General features: G+C 46.5%; 1 protein-coding gene across 2 annotated transcripts in view; it reads left to right on the forward strand.

Annotated features, from left to right (window-relative positions):
- Positions 1-14267, forward strand: part of LOC116047662 (glypican-6-like) — a 113063-nt gene that overhangs the window by 71015 nt on the left and 27781 nt on the right. The window contains exons 5-7 of one of the 2 annotated variants that reach the window (XM_031296574.2): positions 11655-11785; positions 12434-12577; positions 13586-13615. In XM_031296574.2, coding sequence (XP_031152434.1) covers positions 11655-11785; positions 12434-12577; positions 13586-13615 — 305 coding nt within the window. The remainder of the gene's footprint in view (positions 1-11654; positions 11786-12433; positions 12578-13585; positions 13616-14267) is intronic. The other variant, XM_031296585.2, reaches the window with a different exon arrangement.

Consider the following 14267-nt stretch of genomic DNA (forward strand, 5'->3'; position numbering starts at 1 on the left):
AATTGAGGGCTTAGGAAATTATATTACATTATATAGCTTACACACATGAGTTATTTCTGGCAGAGTATAGACCGAGCCAGTGCCACCCTTTCACGTCATTTGTCTAAAAGCCTCGAACAAATATTGGGCAACATATTGTGCTCCTTCTCAAGGCAGCACCAGGTCAACATTGTGCTCTCGCTCTGTTTCATGTGCAAAGGCATTTGTAGCGACATTAATTTCCATTTTGTTTCATAACTCTTTGCTTGCGTAATCCCTCACAGTTACATGAAGATGTGGTTGAGTGGATCTAATTGCAGACTCACGTCCCACCTGTGCAATTACAAATCTACAGAAAGATAGAAATGTTGTGAAGAGAAAGAAATTATTCTCTCTGGTGTATTCATGAGCAGTGAGGCCTAACATTGTCTTTGCTCGAAGCTGCTCCATTGTCTTTGCTGTTGAGCCTGTCCAGATCATGTAACGTGGATTTTACAAAGTGAAAGAAAGGATACTGACTGTGGGGATGGGCTTTTTCAACATATTTGTGTACAAAATTGTTGAAACACTCCTGTCAGCATCCATAGACTGAAATTCCATGACATCTTTCCAACCCCATTAGTAACACAATATGCTTGTGAATGGCTCATTATTGGATTATGCTGTTTAGTTTCATTAGCAGTGCAGTGCAGTAGCAGTGCTGCACCAGTATATGGCTTTTACATTACTAGCCTTGCATACTATTTAGTGTGCTTTTATCACTCAATTGCAAATATGTACTGTAATAATGGAAAAAGAATGACGATGAGTGTGTCATGCTTTATTTTTAAACACGACTAAGAGTCTACACGCTAGCAGCTCTCTGAGGCTGTATTTAGGCACAGCTGTGCTTTGAGCTAAATGCTAATGTTGGCATGTTAACATGCTGATGTTTAGCAGGTCATGTTTACCATGTTCACTATCTTAGTGTTGCATCCTAACATTTACTAATTAGCAGTAAACACAAAGTACAGCTGAGGCTGATGGGAATGTAATAGATTTGCAGGAATTTTGTCATAAATCAAAGAAAATAGAAATGTTGAACTGATGATGGCTCTAGATAAAGTTAATACAAATCCTCGTGAAGGGCACATTGTTGTCTGTGCCAAATCTCATGGCAATCCAGCCAATAGTTGTTGAGATACCTCACTCATAACCACACATTCTGACCTCAGGATGATGCTAGAGATAAGGCCAAGGAGATCGCCAAAATCTTATGATACATCGTCTAGGAACAACCTGTTCTCATGAACCATTCGTTCAAAAACTTACATAAAGTCAAGCACTGTAATTCATAAGCATTCCACGTTTTTTTGTGCTGTATTCACAACATTGACAGGGGTGGATGGTTGGGCGTTAACATACAGGACTTTCAAGCCAGAGAGCGGCGTTCGCTTCCTGGAGAAAATTAAAGCCTTTCACCCAGGAAATGCGTGTTCCTTAGGAGTGTTTTAGTCCTATGCAGCCTACTGTATTCATACAGTCATGACATGCTCTTTGTAATCCTTGTATCAGCAGAGGATATTTTGATAAAGGCAATGATAGTTAGACGTTATTGTAACTCCAGATTCTATGAGTATAGGCGTAGCCCTCTAAGACACGCTATTGGGTTTATCCCTTCGCGCATGCGCAGTCGTGAAGATTTTCTTTCCCGCCCTAGCGTGCCACTCGGGCTTCAACTACGTCCGCAAATACTGTATATAAACAGAGCGGACCCGTAGCTCTGCTCCCAACATAAGCTTTTTCTTCAGCTAATGTAACTGGAGCAGGTGGCCCGGGTCTTAGAGGGCTACGCCTATACTCATAGAATCTGGAGTTACAATAACGTAACTATCGTTCTATTTCGTATAGGCTTCGCCCTCTAAGCCACGCTATTGGGTTAGGGCGAAGCTGATGTAGTCAATGCTACCTGTGACCCAGAGCCCACAGTGGAACATAGACTAAACCTTTTTTCCCCTCTGTCTCTCTCTCATGCACTGACAGGGGACTGTATCAGATAATCCGTTATCTAGGTAACGGGGCCTGCCATGGTAATAATTTGGCCTAGCCGAGAGGGCAGGCGTGCATGATTGGTGAGGGTAGTACATGATTGATAATTATGGGACGCCCGAGTCCCTCCCAGCCACCCAGAGTAGGGGGGGGGAGGACCCCAGGCAGTGCACATGCAGTGGCACATATCATGATTGTAGGCGTGCATGGCAGTGAGAGAGGATGTGTGATAGCGACAAATATATATATATACATATGTACATATATACATAGGCTACACATATATGTGGGACGGCGCTCTCCTCTCGGCACCCGGCCCACATACGACGGGGCATCATCCGTCGTTGAGTGAGGATAGGACCGAGTGAGTCAGAGAGGGCTCGGACATATCCCGCAAATAGAAACGGATGAAAGGGCATGGGGATGCCCAAGAGGCCGCCGCGCAGATGTCGGCTACTGACATGACTCTGAACAGAGCTGTTGATGCCGATAGTGCCCTTGTAGAATGTGCCCGGATGCCCTGGGGGGGCTCCGCCCCCTCCGTGTTATAGGCCTGGGTGATAGCCTCACACAGCCAGTGAGACAGACGCTGTTTTGACAGGGCCACTTCTTGGGAGTGTTCCCTATAGTGTACAAACAGCTGTTGTGTCCGCCTTATGTCCGCCGTGCGTAAAACGTACTGTGATAACGCACGCACCGGGCACAATCGGTCAGCACAATCCTTCACGTCATTGTAATGAGGCGGGGGGAAAAAACCCTGGAGGGAAAAAACCCTCGACCGAAAGGAATTTGTTAAAATTTTCGGTGTGAAAGAAGGGTTAGGCTGTAGGGTGGCTGCGCTCCTGTCCCCTCTAATGGAGAGACAGGACGGTGAAACTGACAGCGCACATAAGTCGCTCACTCGCTTGGCTGACGTCAGAGCAAGGAGGAGCGCCGTTTTTAGGGACAGCAACCTGAGAGAGGCTTGTGCCAAGGGCTCGAAAGGAGGCTTTCCCAGAGCTCGAAGCACCAGGGCCAGATCCCATTGGGGAGTGAGAGAGCGCACGGCGGGTTTTTGTCGTCTGACCCCTTTCAAAAAACGCTTTACTAGGGGGTGCGCAAAAAACCTTCTCTCTCCATAGCCTTCGTGGCAGGATGAAATGGCCGCTGCGTAGGCTTTGACTGTGGACGGAGCCAGGTCGTTATCTACCAATGTTTGGAGATAAGTCAACACGAGAGACAGGGGACACGATATAGGGTCTGTTTCCCTCTCCGTGCACCAGCGCTGGAAAGCGGACCAACGCGCCGCGTAATACGCTGTTGTGGAGGGGGCTCTCGCGCTCTGAATAGTGCGCACCACGGCAGGGGGCAAGCCTAACCTCTGCAAGCGTTCCCGCTCAGCAGCCAGCCCCACAGTCGCTAGATTATCACTGTGAGATATCGCGCCGTCCAGCTGTGACAGGGCGTCCTTGCGCCACGGCAATTGCCAGGGGGGACCCGCCAGCAGCTGGACCAGTGTCAGGAACCAGGATGCGCTCCGGCGCCACCAAGATGACCGACAGATTCTCCTCCTGGATGCGTTCCAGGAGACGAGGAATCAGAGGGACCGGGGGAAAAGCATATAGGAGGGTTCTGGGCCAGGGGTGGTGGCAAAGTGTTTCAAAACCTTCAGCACCGTGGACAGCTCCAGACAAATTATGTGTGGGAGAGGGGTGGCCATTCTCCTCCCACCACCTGTGATTCGCACATTCCCCCCCAGCCAGTGAGGGACGCGTCCGTGTACACTGTCACATATGACGTCACCTTGCCCAGGGGAACCCCAGCTGACAAGGTCCGGGGGTTCCCCCAATGTGACAGGTCCGACTGTAGGGAAGGAGGAATGATCAGCATTCGCCACTTGTGACGTATGGGGTCGAGACGCTGACGGAGGAAGCACCTCTGGATTTTTCTCATGTGGAGAAGCCCCAGGGGGACCACCATGTAGCCCGCGGACATCATGCCCAGAAGGCGCATGACGGACAGCGCTGATACCTTTGCGCATGGCGTGGTGTGCAACAGGAGAGAGAGCAGCGCGTCTTGCCTTGGTGTTGACAGCCTGGCCCTCATAACAATCGAGTTTAGCACTACACCCAGAAAAACTATCGATTGTGTGGGAACCAATGAGCTTTTCTGCCAGTTTATGGCGAAACCCAGTGTCTGCAGGTGCTGCAGAACTGCCACAGTGTGCAGCGCTGCCGTTTCCCGAGAGGGAGCCAGGATGAGCAAATCGTCTAGATAAAACAGGACTCTGACGCCTTTTTTCTGCAACGGCTGAAGTGCCGTCTCCATGCACTTGGAAATGTGCGGGGGGCCAGTGAGTAACCGAACGGTAGTCGGTTGTACTGAAAATGGGCCCCTTGGAAAAGAAGCGCAGGAATCTCCTGTGTCTGGGAATGATTTGGATGTGAAAGTATGCGTCTTTCAGATCCACAGATGTAAATCATTCTTGGTGCCGCACACATTCCAACACATGTCTGATGGTCAGCATGTGGAATGGGCGCTCCATGACAGTAGCTCCCCTAGCTCTGTCATGGCATGTGGCTCTGCCTGGGATGACACGGTTGTCTCCAATACGCCCGTGAAGCGAGGCGGGGGGGAGGCGAGCTGAAGTGTATAGCCCCGTGTTATCAGCTTTGACATCCATGAGTCCATGTGTGTCAGCCTGATCCATGCTGCGCTGTGCTCTGAGCAGGCGTGCACATGTCTGTGTGTTTGTTTACGGACATGGTCAGCAAGGAGCGCAGAGCCCATTCCGCCGCTGGGCGAGACGTGAGATTGTGACGCCCAGCCCATGGGACCGCTGTGAGAGGCGGGAGCGGTCACCAGGTCATTGTCTTCCTCGTCCCGCTGGCATGGCCGGGGGGGGGAGAGGGATGACTGAGCGGCACCGTTCATAGTGAATGAGCGTTCGCTCTCGCTGTCTGCATAGTGAGAGAGCGGTGGAGCTCCACGTGCAACGGTGGGCTGGTGTGCGCTTGTGTGGGGAACGACTGTCATGTTGTCAGCGCACTGTTCAATGGGAACAGGGGCTGCTTGGCTGAGGGGAAACTGCTCGTTAGATGGGTCGTTAAAAGGGCCGTTGCGTTTCCATCTCTCAACTGTATGTGGACAGACGTTTCCCGCGCCCCGACGCCGCTGTTTGTTGGGGGGCTCGGGGGTGGGTTAGACCAGGTGGGGGCCGCCTTCATGGTCCTCCGGCTCCGAGAGGCCTGCCGGTCATGTGGAGCCGGCAGTCGCTGCGGAGGGGGGCCGGGCGGAGGAGCGGAGCTCGAAGCCTGGGAAAACGCAGCCGCAGCAGAGGCTGTGGTGCGCTTCCTTTCATGCCGGTTGTCATGGCGACGGCGCTGCTGTGGAGGAGCCGCCTTCCAAGAGCCGAGCATTCGAAATCGTTCAACTTGGTGCAAATGGGACGTGGCTGTCTGTAGGCGGGGCCCAAATAGTCCATCAGGAGCTATGGGGCCGTACAGAAGCTCACGTCTGATGTCAGTGGGTAGCTGTGTCATGTGGAGCCAGATGTTTCGCTGGCTCCACAGTCTGCCACGCCATGACTCTGGACAACACCACCGTGGACGCCGTGGTCAGGGTGAGGATCGCGGTCATAGCTTTGCCAATCTCCGTGACTAGCTCCGGAGGAAGAGCTCCCGGAGTAGGCTAATGGCCATGGCGGAGGCTAGCAAAGCTATATTGTTCTGTGCCGCGAGACCCTGGGCCGCACACTGGTGTGACCGGTCAGTGACCTGAGCACATACCTGATCCATGGGGTGAAGGAGGCGTAGGCTTCCGGTGGCCGAAAAAAAAAGTGGCCTTCGGAAGCAGGATGAACGCCAGACTCTGCTCCAGAGGGGGGACCGAAAGGAAGCCCGCTTCTGTGTCGCCTTGAACCCGGGTAAACGGGGCGTAGCGAAAGACGGGAGCCTTCAGTTTCCCGGGCTGGGAGAGCTCCTCTTCCACAAATGGCCGAAGCTCCGTGAAGCGCGGCCAGAGTGGGGTCCGTGAGGAGGGCGGCTCCTGAGCGTAAACATCCCCGCTCAAGAGGCCGCGAGCGGGGGCTGGAAGCTCAGCCGGGAGCGCTATGCCTCTCTGGTCTGCCGCCTTTTGATGATCTCCGGCAGATCCAAAAGAGAGGGTGGAGCCGCCTGAGGCAGAGGGGAAGACCGCCGGAGCGGTGCCCTTGGCCATTCCGGAGATGGGGAGAGCCGCAATGGGAGGGCATCGATCCCCGTTTCGAGGTCAAGATCTCCCAGGGGGAGGAGGGACAGCCGGTGACGGAGGCGTTATCCAAGAGAATCGAGCCATCGGACTCGTGCTCGTCGATAAAGCCTTCCTCCGGCGGATCCAGGGTGTTGACGGATTGCCGTCTATCTGCCCAGCTGCCATCCCCTTCCCCGCTAGCCTGACACTCCAGAAAAGCTTCCGCCCGCCGATAAGCTCTTTAGATGGCAGGCGGATGCAGAACTAGCAGGAGGCGTCGGGGGTGAGAGCCTGACACTCCAGAAAGCTTCCGCCCGCCGGTTAAGCTCTTTAGATGGCAGGCGGATGCAGAACTGGCAAGAGGCGTAAGCGGCGCCAAGGCAGGTCTCACAGCGGGGATGGAGGTCCGGCGGCAGGATGCAGCCAGTCCGGCAGGTGGGGCAGAGGTGAACACCGCTGGAAGTTGAGCTTGTCTTCATACTGCTAGCTTGAAGAAAAAGTGGGAGCAGAGCTACGCGTCCGCTCTGTTTATATACAGTATTTGCGGACGTAGTTGAAGCCCGACCGGCACGCTAGGGCGGGAAAGAAAATCTTCACGACTGCGCAATGCGCGAAGGGATAAACCCAATAGCGTGGCTTAGAGGGCGAAGCCTATACGAAATAGAACAGTATGTTGTCCTTTTCTGTGGCTGCCCACGTGTGTGTGTGTGTGCGTGTGTAAGTAAGTAAGTAAGTAAGTCAAGTTTATTTCTATAGCACATTTAAAAACAGCTCACGCTGACCAAAGTGCTGTACATAGCGCATTAGCCACAGGGTCATAAAATACACTTACAAATCAGTAATTTAGACTAAAACGACATCAAAAGACAAACACTTATTTACAAACATAGCAGGCAAGACAATTAAGATGCCTGGAAGGCCAATGTAAAAAGGTGAGTTTTGAGCCTGGCTTTGAATATCACAATTGAAGGGGCACTTCTGATGTCAGGTGGCAGTCGGTTCCACAGCTGAGGGCCAGCAACAGAAAAGGCTCTGTCACCTTTTTGCTTAAGCCGGGACCGTGGGACATGGAGGAGGCCTTGGCTGGAGGATCTGAGGGACCTGGGAGCTACGTGGGGATGAATGATATCTGCTATGTAGCTGGGGGCCAGGGCGTGAAGAGATTTAAAAACATCAACAGTATTTTAAATTGTATCCTAGACTGGACTAGAAGCCAGTGCAAGGAGGCTAGGACAGGTTTAATGTGTTCACGCTTTTTTGTGTTCGTGAGCAGCCTAGCTGCTGCATTTTGAACCATCTGAAGCCGTGCCACCAGAGTCAGAGGGAGACCAAAGTAGAGAGAGTTACAATAGTCTAGGCGGGAGGTTATGAAGGCATGGATGACTTTTTCCAGATCATTGTATGACAGAACAGACTTGACTTTGGAAATTATTCTTAATTGTGTTGTCTTAATCTGTGTGTGTGTGTGTGTGTGTGTGTGTGTGTGTTTGTGTGTGTGTGTGTGTGTGTGTGTGTGTGTGTGTGTGTGTGTGTGTGTGTGTGCGCGCACGCACATACATGTATGTTCAAGGACTTTTTTGATCAGGTGTGACCAAGGAACAACATGCATTTTCTTTGTATTCATTTTTATACCGTTTTATATAGCACCATTAGTTGGTTGACTGAACCACAGATGAGCTATGCTTTACAGAATCCAAATTACACTAGAGCCATTTTTCATTCTGTGGAGCTCGTCACAGGCAAAGAGCCATAGATTGGCCTGTTCACTTACCTTTTTTGTCCTTGTCTGCTGGAGGTTGCCGCTGGCTGACATAGTCTGATTTTAAGTGGACATCAATCTCGATGAAGAGGCAGAGGCCCAGAGTAATATTACCTTCTCAGATGTTTTTAGCTGTTGAGCAAGACAATGCAAATAAGCATGTTTCACATGCCAGACTTAATCATTAACATCCAATATTAAACAAAACAAATTTGGATAATGCTGTGGTTTCAGGCCATTGTGACACTGTTTAGTTTTACATGTCATGCAGGCACAGTCTCAGTTGTTGTTTTTAAAATCCTCAGCTCTGAATAGGACAAAATGCGTCTATTTGCATGGCTGTGTCGTGATGATAAAAAGATTTCCTCCGGCTGGCCAGTGGCCTATCTCAGTGCTGCAAAAGTGATGCAGGGAAAATTTGGCTCAGAGTGGCAGCCATTCCACAGCGGACTGGACTTCATACACTCCTCATAAATGATGGTCATTAATTCTCCATGTAGGTAGAGTTTTTTCCACATGCGGTGTAGGAGCCCTTCCTCTGGGACAAAGCCATACCCTGGCCTGACTCAACCCAGTCAGCACCACTTCTCATTCTCCTGTTCTCTTCTTGCTCTCTCTCTCTCTCTGTTCCTGTCGCTCCCTGTCTGCTCTCCCTCAGTTATGTATGAAGACAAAGTTCCTGGCTCCCTCTGTTTGTCGAGCCCATCTGATAAGTTGCAGAAAAGTCACCATGGTTTCCATCGTCTCTGATGCTAGAGGCACTCTTCTTTTCTCTTATGAAACATGAGTTGTTCCCAGTTGGCTCTCTTGACCTACATTTTCAGTATTTGCACTTGGCAGTTTTTAAGCTTACGCTTCAGTTGAGATTTTTTTTATGTGTTCGTTATCAAGTAAGCAGACATACCTGAGGCAGATGAATGAATTTACATCATAATCAGATTAAACAGCAAGCTATATGGCAATGTCAGGTTCAAATTATATAAAAAAATAAAAAAAATACAAGAACACAAACAAAGCGTTCTGCCTAAATTCCAGTTTAGCATCATGAAACACTTTAAAGAAGCGGATCAGCATAAATGCTAAGAGACTATTAGTATAAAATCTCAATTGTTTTTGTTTGATTTTTCTGCTGGTACAGGTGTCATCTACACTAAGACCATATGGTTGCACAGTGGTGCGATTGAAGTGCTCCTTCAGAAAACCATTTGGCTCCGACATAGTCTGTGTATTAAAATTTCAGCAAGTATCACAGGCTATTAGATCTTCCTATGTTACCAAACAGAAGAGCTCTTCAAAGGCTCAGACTTCGTCATAATTGGAAAGGATATCGAGCCAGAGCTGCGCTAATGTTTCACAGCTCTTTTCCTCTGCCATTAGCGATCTCAGGACAAGCCTGCTATCAAAGAACTGTGTGATTTGTTTTTGTTTATTTATGTTCAGTATTTGTCTCCTATATCCCCTTTAAGTCTTTGGCTACCTTTTACACAGAGTATCAGTCATTATTTTTTCAACTAAGGCCTATTGTTTTCATATATGTGGTTTTTACGCAGTGTCGGTCACTGCTTTTTGCACTGTTCTCTGGAATATTATCTGTGCCTTCGCCACTTGGGAATAAATTATACCATTCTCTTATGATGGGTGGGGTGATGGGAGCAGCAAGCCAAAATAAATATTCTTCAAAAAACAACACTCTTACTTACTGTATTTCAGTGTGGATTAAATAAACTAATGAGGCAGTCACAAGCACGTCAGAGGTCATCGTTTTCTTAGTCTCTAAATGGCAGGATGACCTTATTTAGTATGGACATAATTGTAGAGTCATTACAACAGCCTAGTGGTGAGGTCTTGTCCTGGGAGGTCTATGGATGGAGAAACCTCTCCTGACAGACTACTTAAGTACTGTCTCCAGATCTGGGACTCGCTCAGTTATGAGTTAGTGGTTTGGTGATGTCCAACTCCCTGTGGCACTCCATTCAAATGCAGAACTGCCATTACAGAGACAGTGGCACATTAGTATCACATTAGTATATAAACCCTGCGAGTGTGAAAGCACTTTACCACTGTTTCTGTTTCATGGCAATATCAATTGACACACTTAACCTCTAAAAGTCGACAGCTGTAGCCTAACCACTTTGAGCTACTGTGAAATCTGCACCATCACAGCTGTAAATATAACATTTTTTAACTGAACATTTCTTTTTAATATGATCAGATGTGTTAATTGAAAGTGATGAAAACAAATAGAATCTGTGGAGATGATAATGTTAAGTGTCTCATGTTCAACAAGGCCTTCTGGCTGGTGTCTACACAAGGATAGTAATGAGCCATTGACCTTATAGTATTCATGGCCTGCCCGGATGTAAAAAAAAAAAAAAATGCTAGGCTTTCAAAAGTTTAATTAAATCAATTACTCATCAGCACTATTTGTTGCATGCAACATAACAACATTTTGTTGACGTGATTGAATTAATCTACATAAAAATTGAATTTCCCCCAAGAAGCATTCATGCTTCATAAGTGTGTGTTGGTGGACTGTGATGAGAGGTGGAGGTAATGGACAATGCTGTGTAGTAATCAGAAGGCAAGATACAATAAGTTGCTGTTTGAAGCTATGACCGTTGGCAAGTCAGTGCCTAAGAAGCTAAGGATTATTTTTATTATTGAGGGGTTTTTTCAGTGTATTAATGATGTAGTCTTTTAAATGTCAGAAAATAGTGAAAAATGGCCATCACAATTCCCGAGAGCCCAAAGTGATGTCTTCAAGTTGCTTGTTTTATCCGACTTACAGTCAAAATACCCAAAATATTCAGTTTACAGTGATATAAGATAGAGAAAACCAGCACATCCTAACATTTGAGAATCTGGTCATTTTGCATAAAAAATCACTTAAACAGTTGGCAATACATATTCTTTTGATTAATTGTTTTAGTACTGAGGTAGGCATAGCATTTAAAAAAATTCATGTGAATACAAGTTTGCAATATGGAAATTAAACCTCATTTCTTTAGTTGTCTAAGGAGTCAACCTGCTTCTTCTTCTGTGCGAGCTGACAGAGCCTGGCACAATGCCACTTAAGAAAACACAAGCAACGTGGGAAATCAGAAATAAATTAGGAAAACACTAACAGCAGTTTGAGAACTCATGCATTGCATTTTGGAAAGCACTTCAAATACGGAAAACATAAGCAAATACAGAAAACCCTTACAAACTAAATGCAAGCAATTACTAGCAGAAAATACACGCAAATGCAGAAACACTGTAAATGCACACAACCAAACTGATCTGCATCACAGTATCCAGGGACATGAGTGGAATCCTTCTTGCTTGTGTTTTATGATTGTGTTATGCTCATTTAAAGTGAACTTCTAATTGTGTAATCAAACGTGTGAATATGTTTTCTTTATTTGCTTGTATTTTCTTAAATTGCAGTGCACTGGGTTATCTCAAATGCTACTAATATTGGACCCTGCCACATCATCCATGACAGGAGTGTGTCACTGAGCATGTGAATGGGACCATATAATACATCTTAGACAAAATTGGACATGTTGTGCTATGTTGAAGGTTATTTTTGTATGCAAGTGCTTGACCACTTAGATACCAGTGAAAAGTGTTTCTCCAACTGAATATATCTCTGTATATATCTCACACCCCACCTTTTTTACCACTGTTATTACAGATGCCATGCTGCTGGTGGCACAGAGGCTGGAGGGACCTTTCAACATTGAATCTGTCATGGAGCCTATTGATGTCAAGATTTCAGAAGCCATCATGAATATGCAAGACAACAGTGCCCAGGTCTCCTACAGGGTATGTCAATTGGGTTTATTCCCCAGAGAACTAAAGCAACACGTCCGACAGGCTGTTGAAGTCCAACTTGAAGCAAAACTAAGAGGGGATCTTGGGGCTGGGCTGTGTCTAAGGTGTGTAGTACAACACGTTTTAATTATGTCCAAGTTTAGGTCCTATATTTGAATTATATGTTTCAATTTGGTCAGATAATCTTAGTTCAACTAACAGTAGTTAATGTGTTTCCTGTGTTTTACTGCATTTTTCTTTGCCCACAAAATTTTATTTAGAAAGAAAAAAAAATGTAGGTGGTTGTGAAGAATTTTTCCTGCCTACGCAGTTTTAGATGCCTGTTCTCATTCAAAGCTAATTGCTCTGTTGGCTTTCCCATGCAACAGATGCAGTTTTGTTTATCTTTTAAGTATATGTGGTATTTTCCCAAAAGCCCGTAAAAACTTAACTCTGTCATCCTAAATAGCATTGGTCACAACTCCTAGTTGAATCACCTATCTACGTGGTTACCTCAACTTGACAAAAAGCACTGTCAAGCTGGCAATGTGGGATGAATGCTTCACAAGACCTTAACAAAACAGCATGTTTTCCCTATTTTCCACTTCCCAAGTAATTTAAACCCCTGACAATTGGGTGCCCATGTTTTTGTAATTGCAGGTTTTTCAAGGCTGTGGCCAGCCTAAACCCGCAGGAATGACTAGGTCTACACGTGGTGTTTCGGATGTGTTCAACGCTCGCTTCAGGCCGTACAGCCCAGAGGAGCGGCCTACCACTGCAGCTGGCACAAGCCTAGACAGACTGGTAAGGAGACAGAGCCAATGCTGCTGTTTTTAGGCGAGACACTGCTTCAGTGTAAACATCATTTGTCTTTCTGACTTGACACTGTTGATTAAAGCTGGTGATTTGCCGTCGTAAGCCCCTGGAGCCGGAAATTAATTCTTTGTACTCGTCCTCCATTCAGGCGCCTCTATCGATTTGTGTTTGTTAACGAATCAACAGCTTTACCCCAAGAGGGCAGCGGAAGGTGCGGTGCGCTGCGTTCAGTGCCCTTCTCATCTCTGTGTACTTGGCAAACAGAAAAGAAAGGGATGAAAGAAGAGATGGATAGATTTTGTGAGGCTGACCATATCAATTGTTTGCTGTAAAGCACACCTTTATTTTCTATCAGATTAGCTGTATGTTTGTTGGATTGAATCTTGATACATGGATTTCCATCTCAAACAACCTTGAAACCTAAAATGCTGCATCGGGGTAAAGGTTAACACGCAGCTGACACACCAATTCAGCTGAGAGACAGTTCTCATCATGGATTACCTTTGCAGCCACAGTGCCCTTCTTTACTCCCCTCTAGCCCTTTTCAAAGTAAATCTTTTCAAATTGTATCTTAGCTATGTTGAAGAAACTAGAAACCAAAACAAATATTTTTTGAAATTATTTACCTATTGACCTGAAAAGGAGCAACTGTATTAATTCAGTTTACTGGAATGGCAGTCTCGCCCACAGTGTTTAAAACATGCAAAATTAAATGTCTCAAAAGCATTGTGTCAGGTTAATAACAGGTTGATGAATACATTATTTGAAAAGCAGCAGTTTTTGCCATCTGGCTCTTTGAATCCCACAACAATTAATTAGTTATTTGTTTTATTCAATGCTAATGATGTTTTTGCGCAATCTAATTCATTCTCCACATTTTTGATGTCTCATATGCAGCAGTTGTCTCTATAGCTTTGTATGTCCGTCAATGATTTCTTCCCCCTTCACTGAATTAATTAAGACTTTCTGTTTCCCTGCCTTTATGCTGCAAACCAGAGGATTGTTTGGAATGTGATGCAACACAGTGTAAGGTTCAACATTTTATACTCATTTCAACTCCATCTGCAACTGTTTGATGCATTATGACAGAGCAAAACTGACATTTTAATATTGTGTGGTTGGGGATACATATTGTGTTGTAAGCATTAGAGATTTACAGCAAACAAGCATTGTTAACTGTAAATCCCAGTAGTATGTGGCACTTGCTGTGCTAAGTGTCAGTCAGGTTCTCATTTCCATCTCACATGGGAGACAGTGTCACCTAGTCGCATAGGATTTCCTATTTTGTCTTTCATTTATTAGGGGATCTACTGCAGGAACTGTTAAGACCTCGATAATAGCTGCTGTGGTGTATTATAGCATCAGAGTATCAGCTGTTAAACATGGCTTTTTACAGTTGAGTTGCTAACACCACAGGGATTGTTGAACACATGCCATGGTGTCCTCAGCTAGTGAGGATTCCTCTCTGGAGATCCAAAACGAACCTTCGTTAACCACCCCATCTATTCTAGAGACATCCCAGTTAAAGACCCTCATTGCTATAGCTAATAGAGTCAACTGCTCGAGGAAGGCAACCAATCAGCAGGTGACCTGCTTCGTCAGAACTGGCAGAGGGGAGAGCTGTAAAGAGTTGGTGGGAGAGTGTTGAAACCAGCATCTGCTTTAATGGTACAGTGAA

Source organism: Sander lucioperca, chromosome 8 (genome assembly GCF_008315115.2).
Source record: "Sander lucioperca isolate FBNREF2018 chromosome 8, SLUC_FBN_1.2, whole genome shotgun sequence".
Classification (NCBI taxonomy): Eukaryota; Metazoa; Chordata; class Actinopteri; order Perciformes; family Percidae; genus Sander; species Sander lucioperca.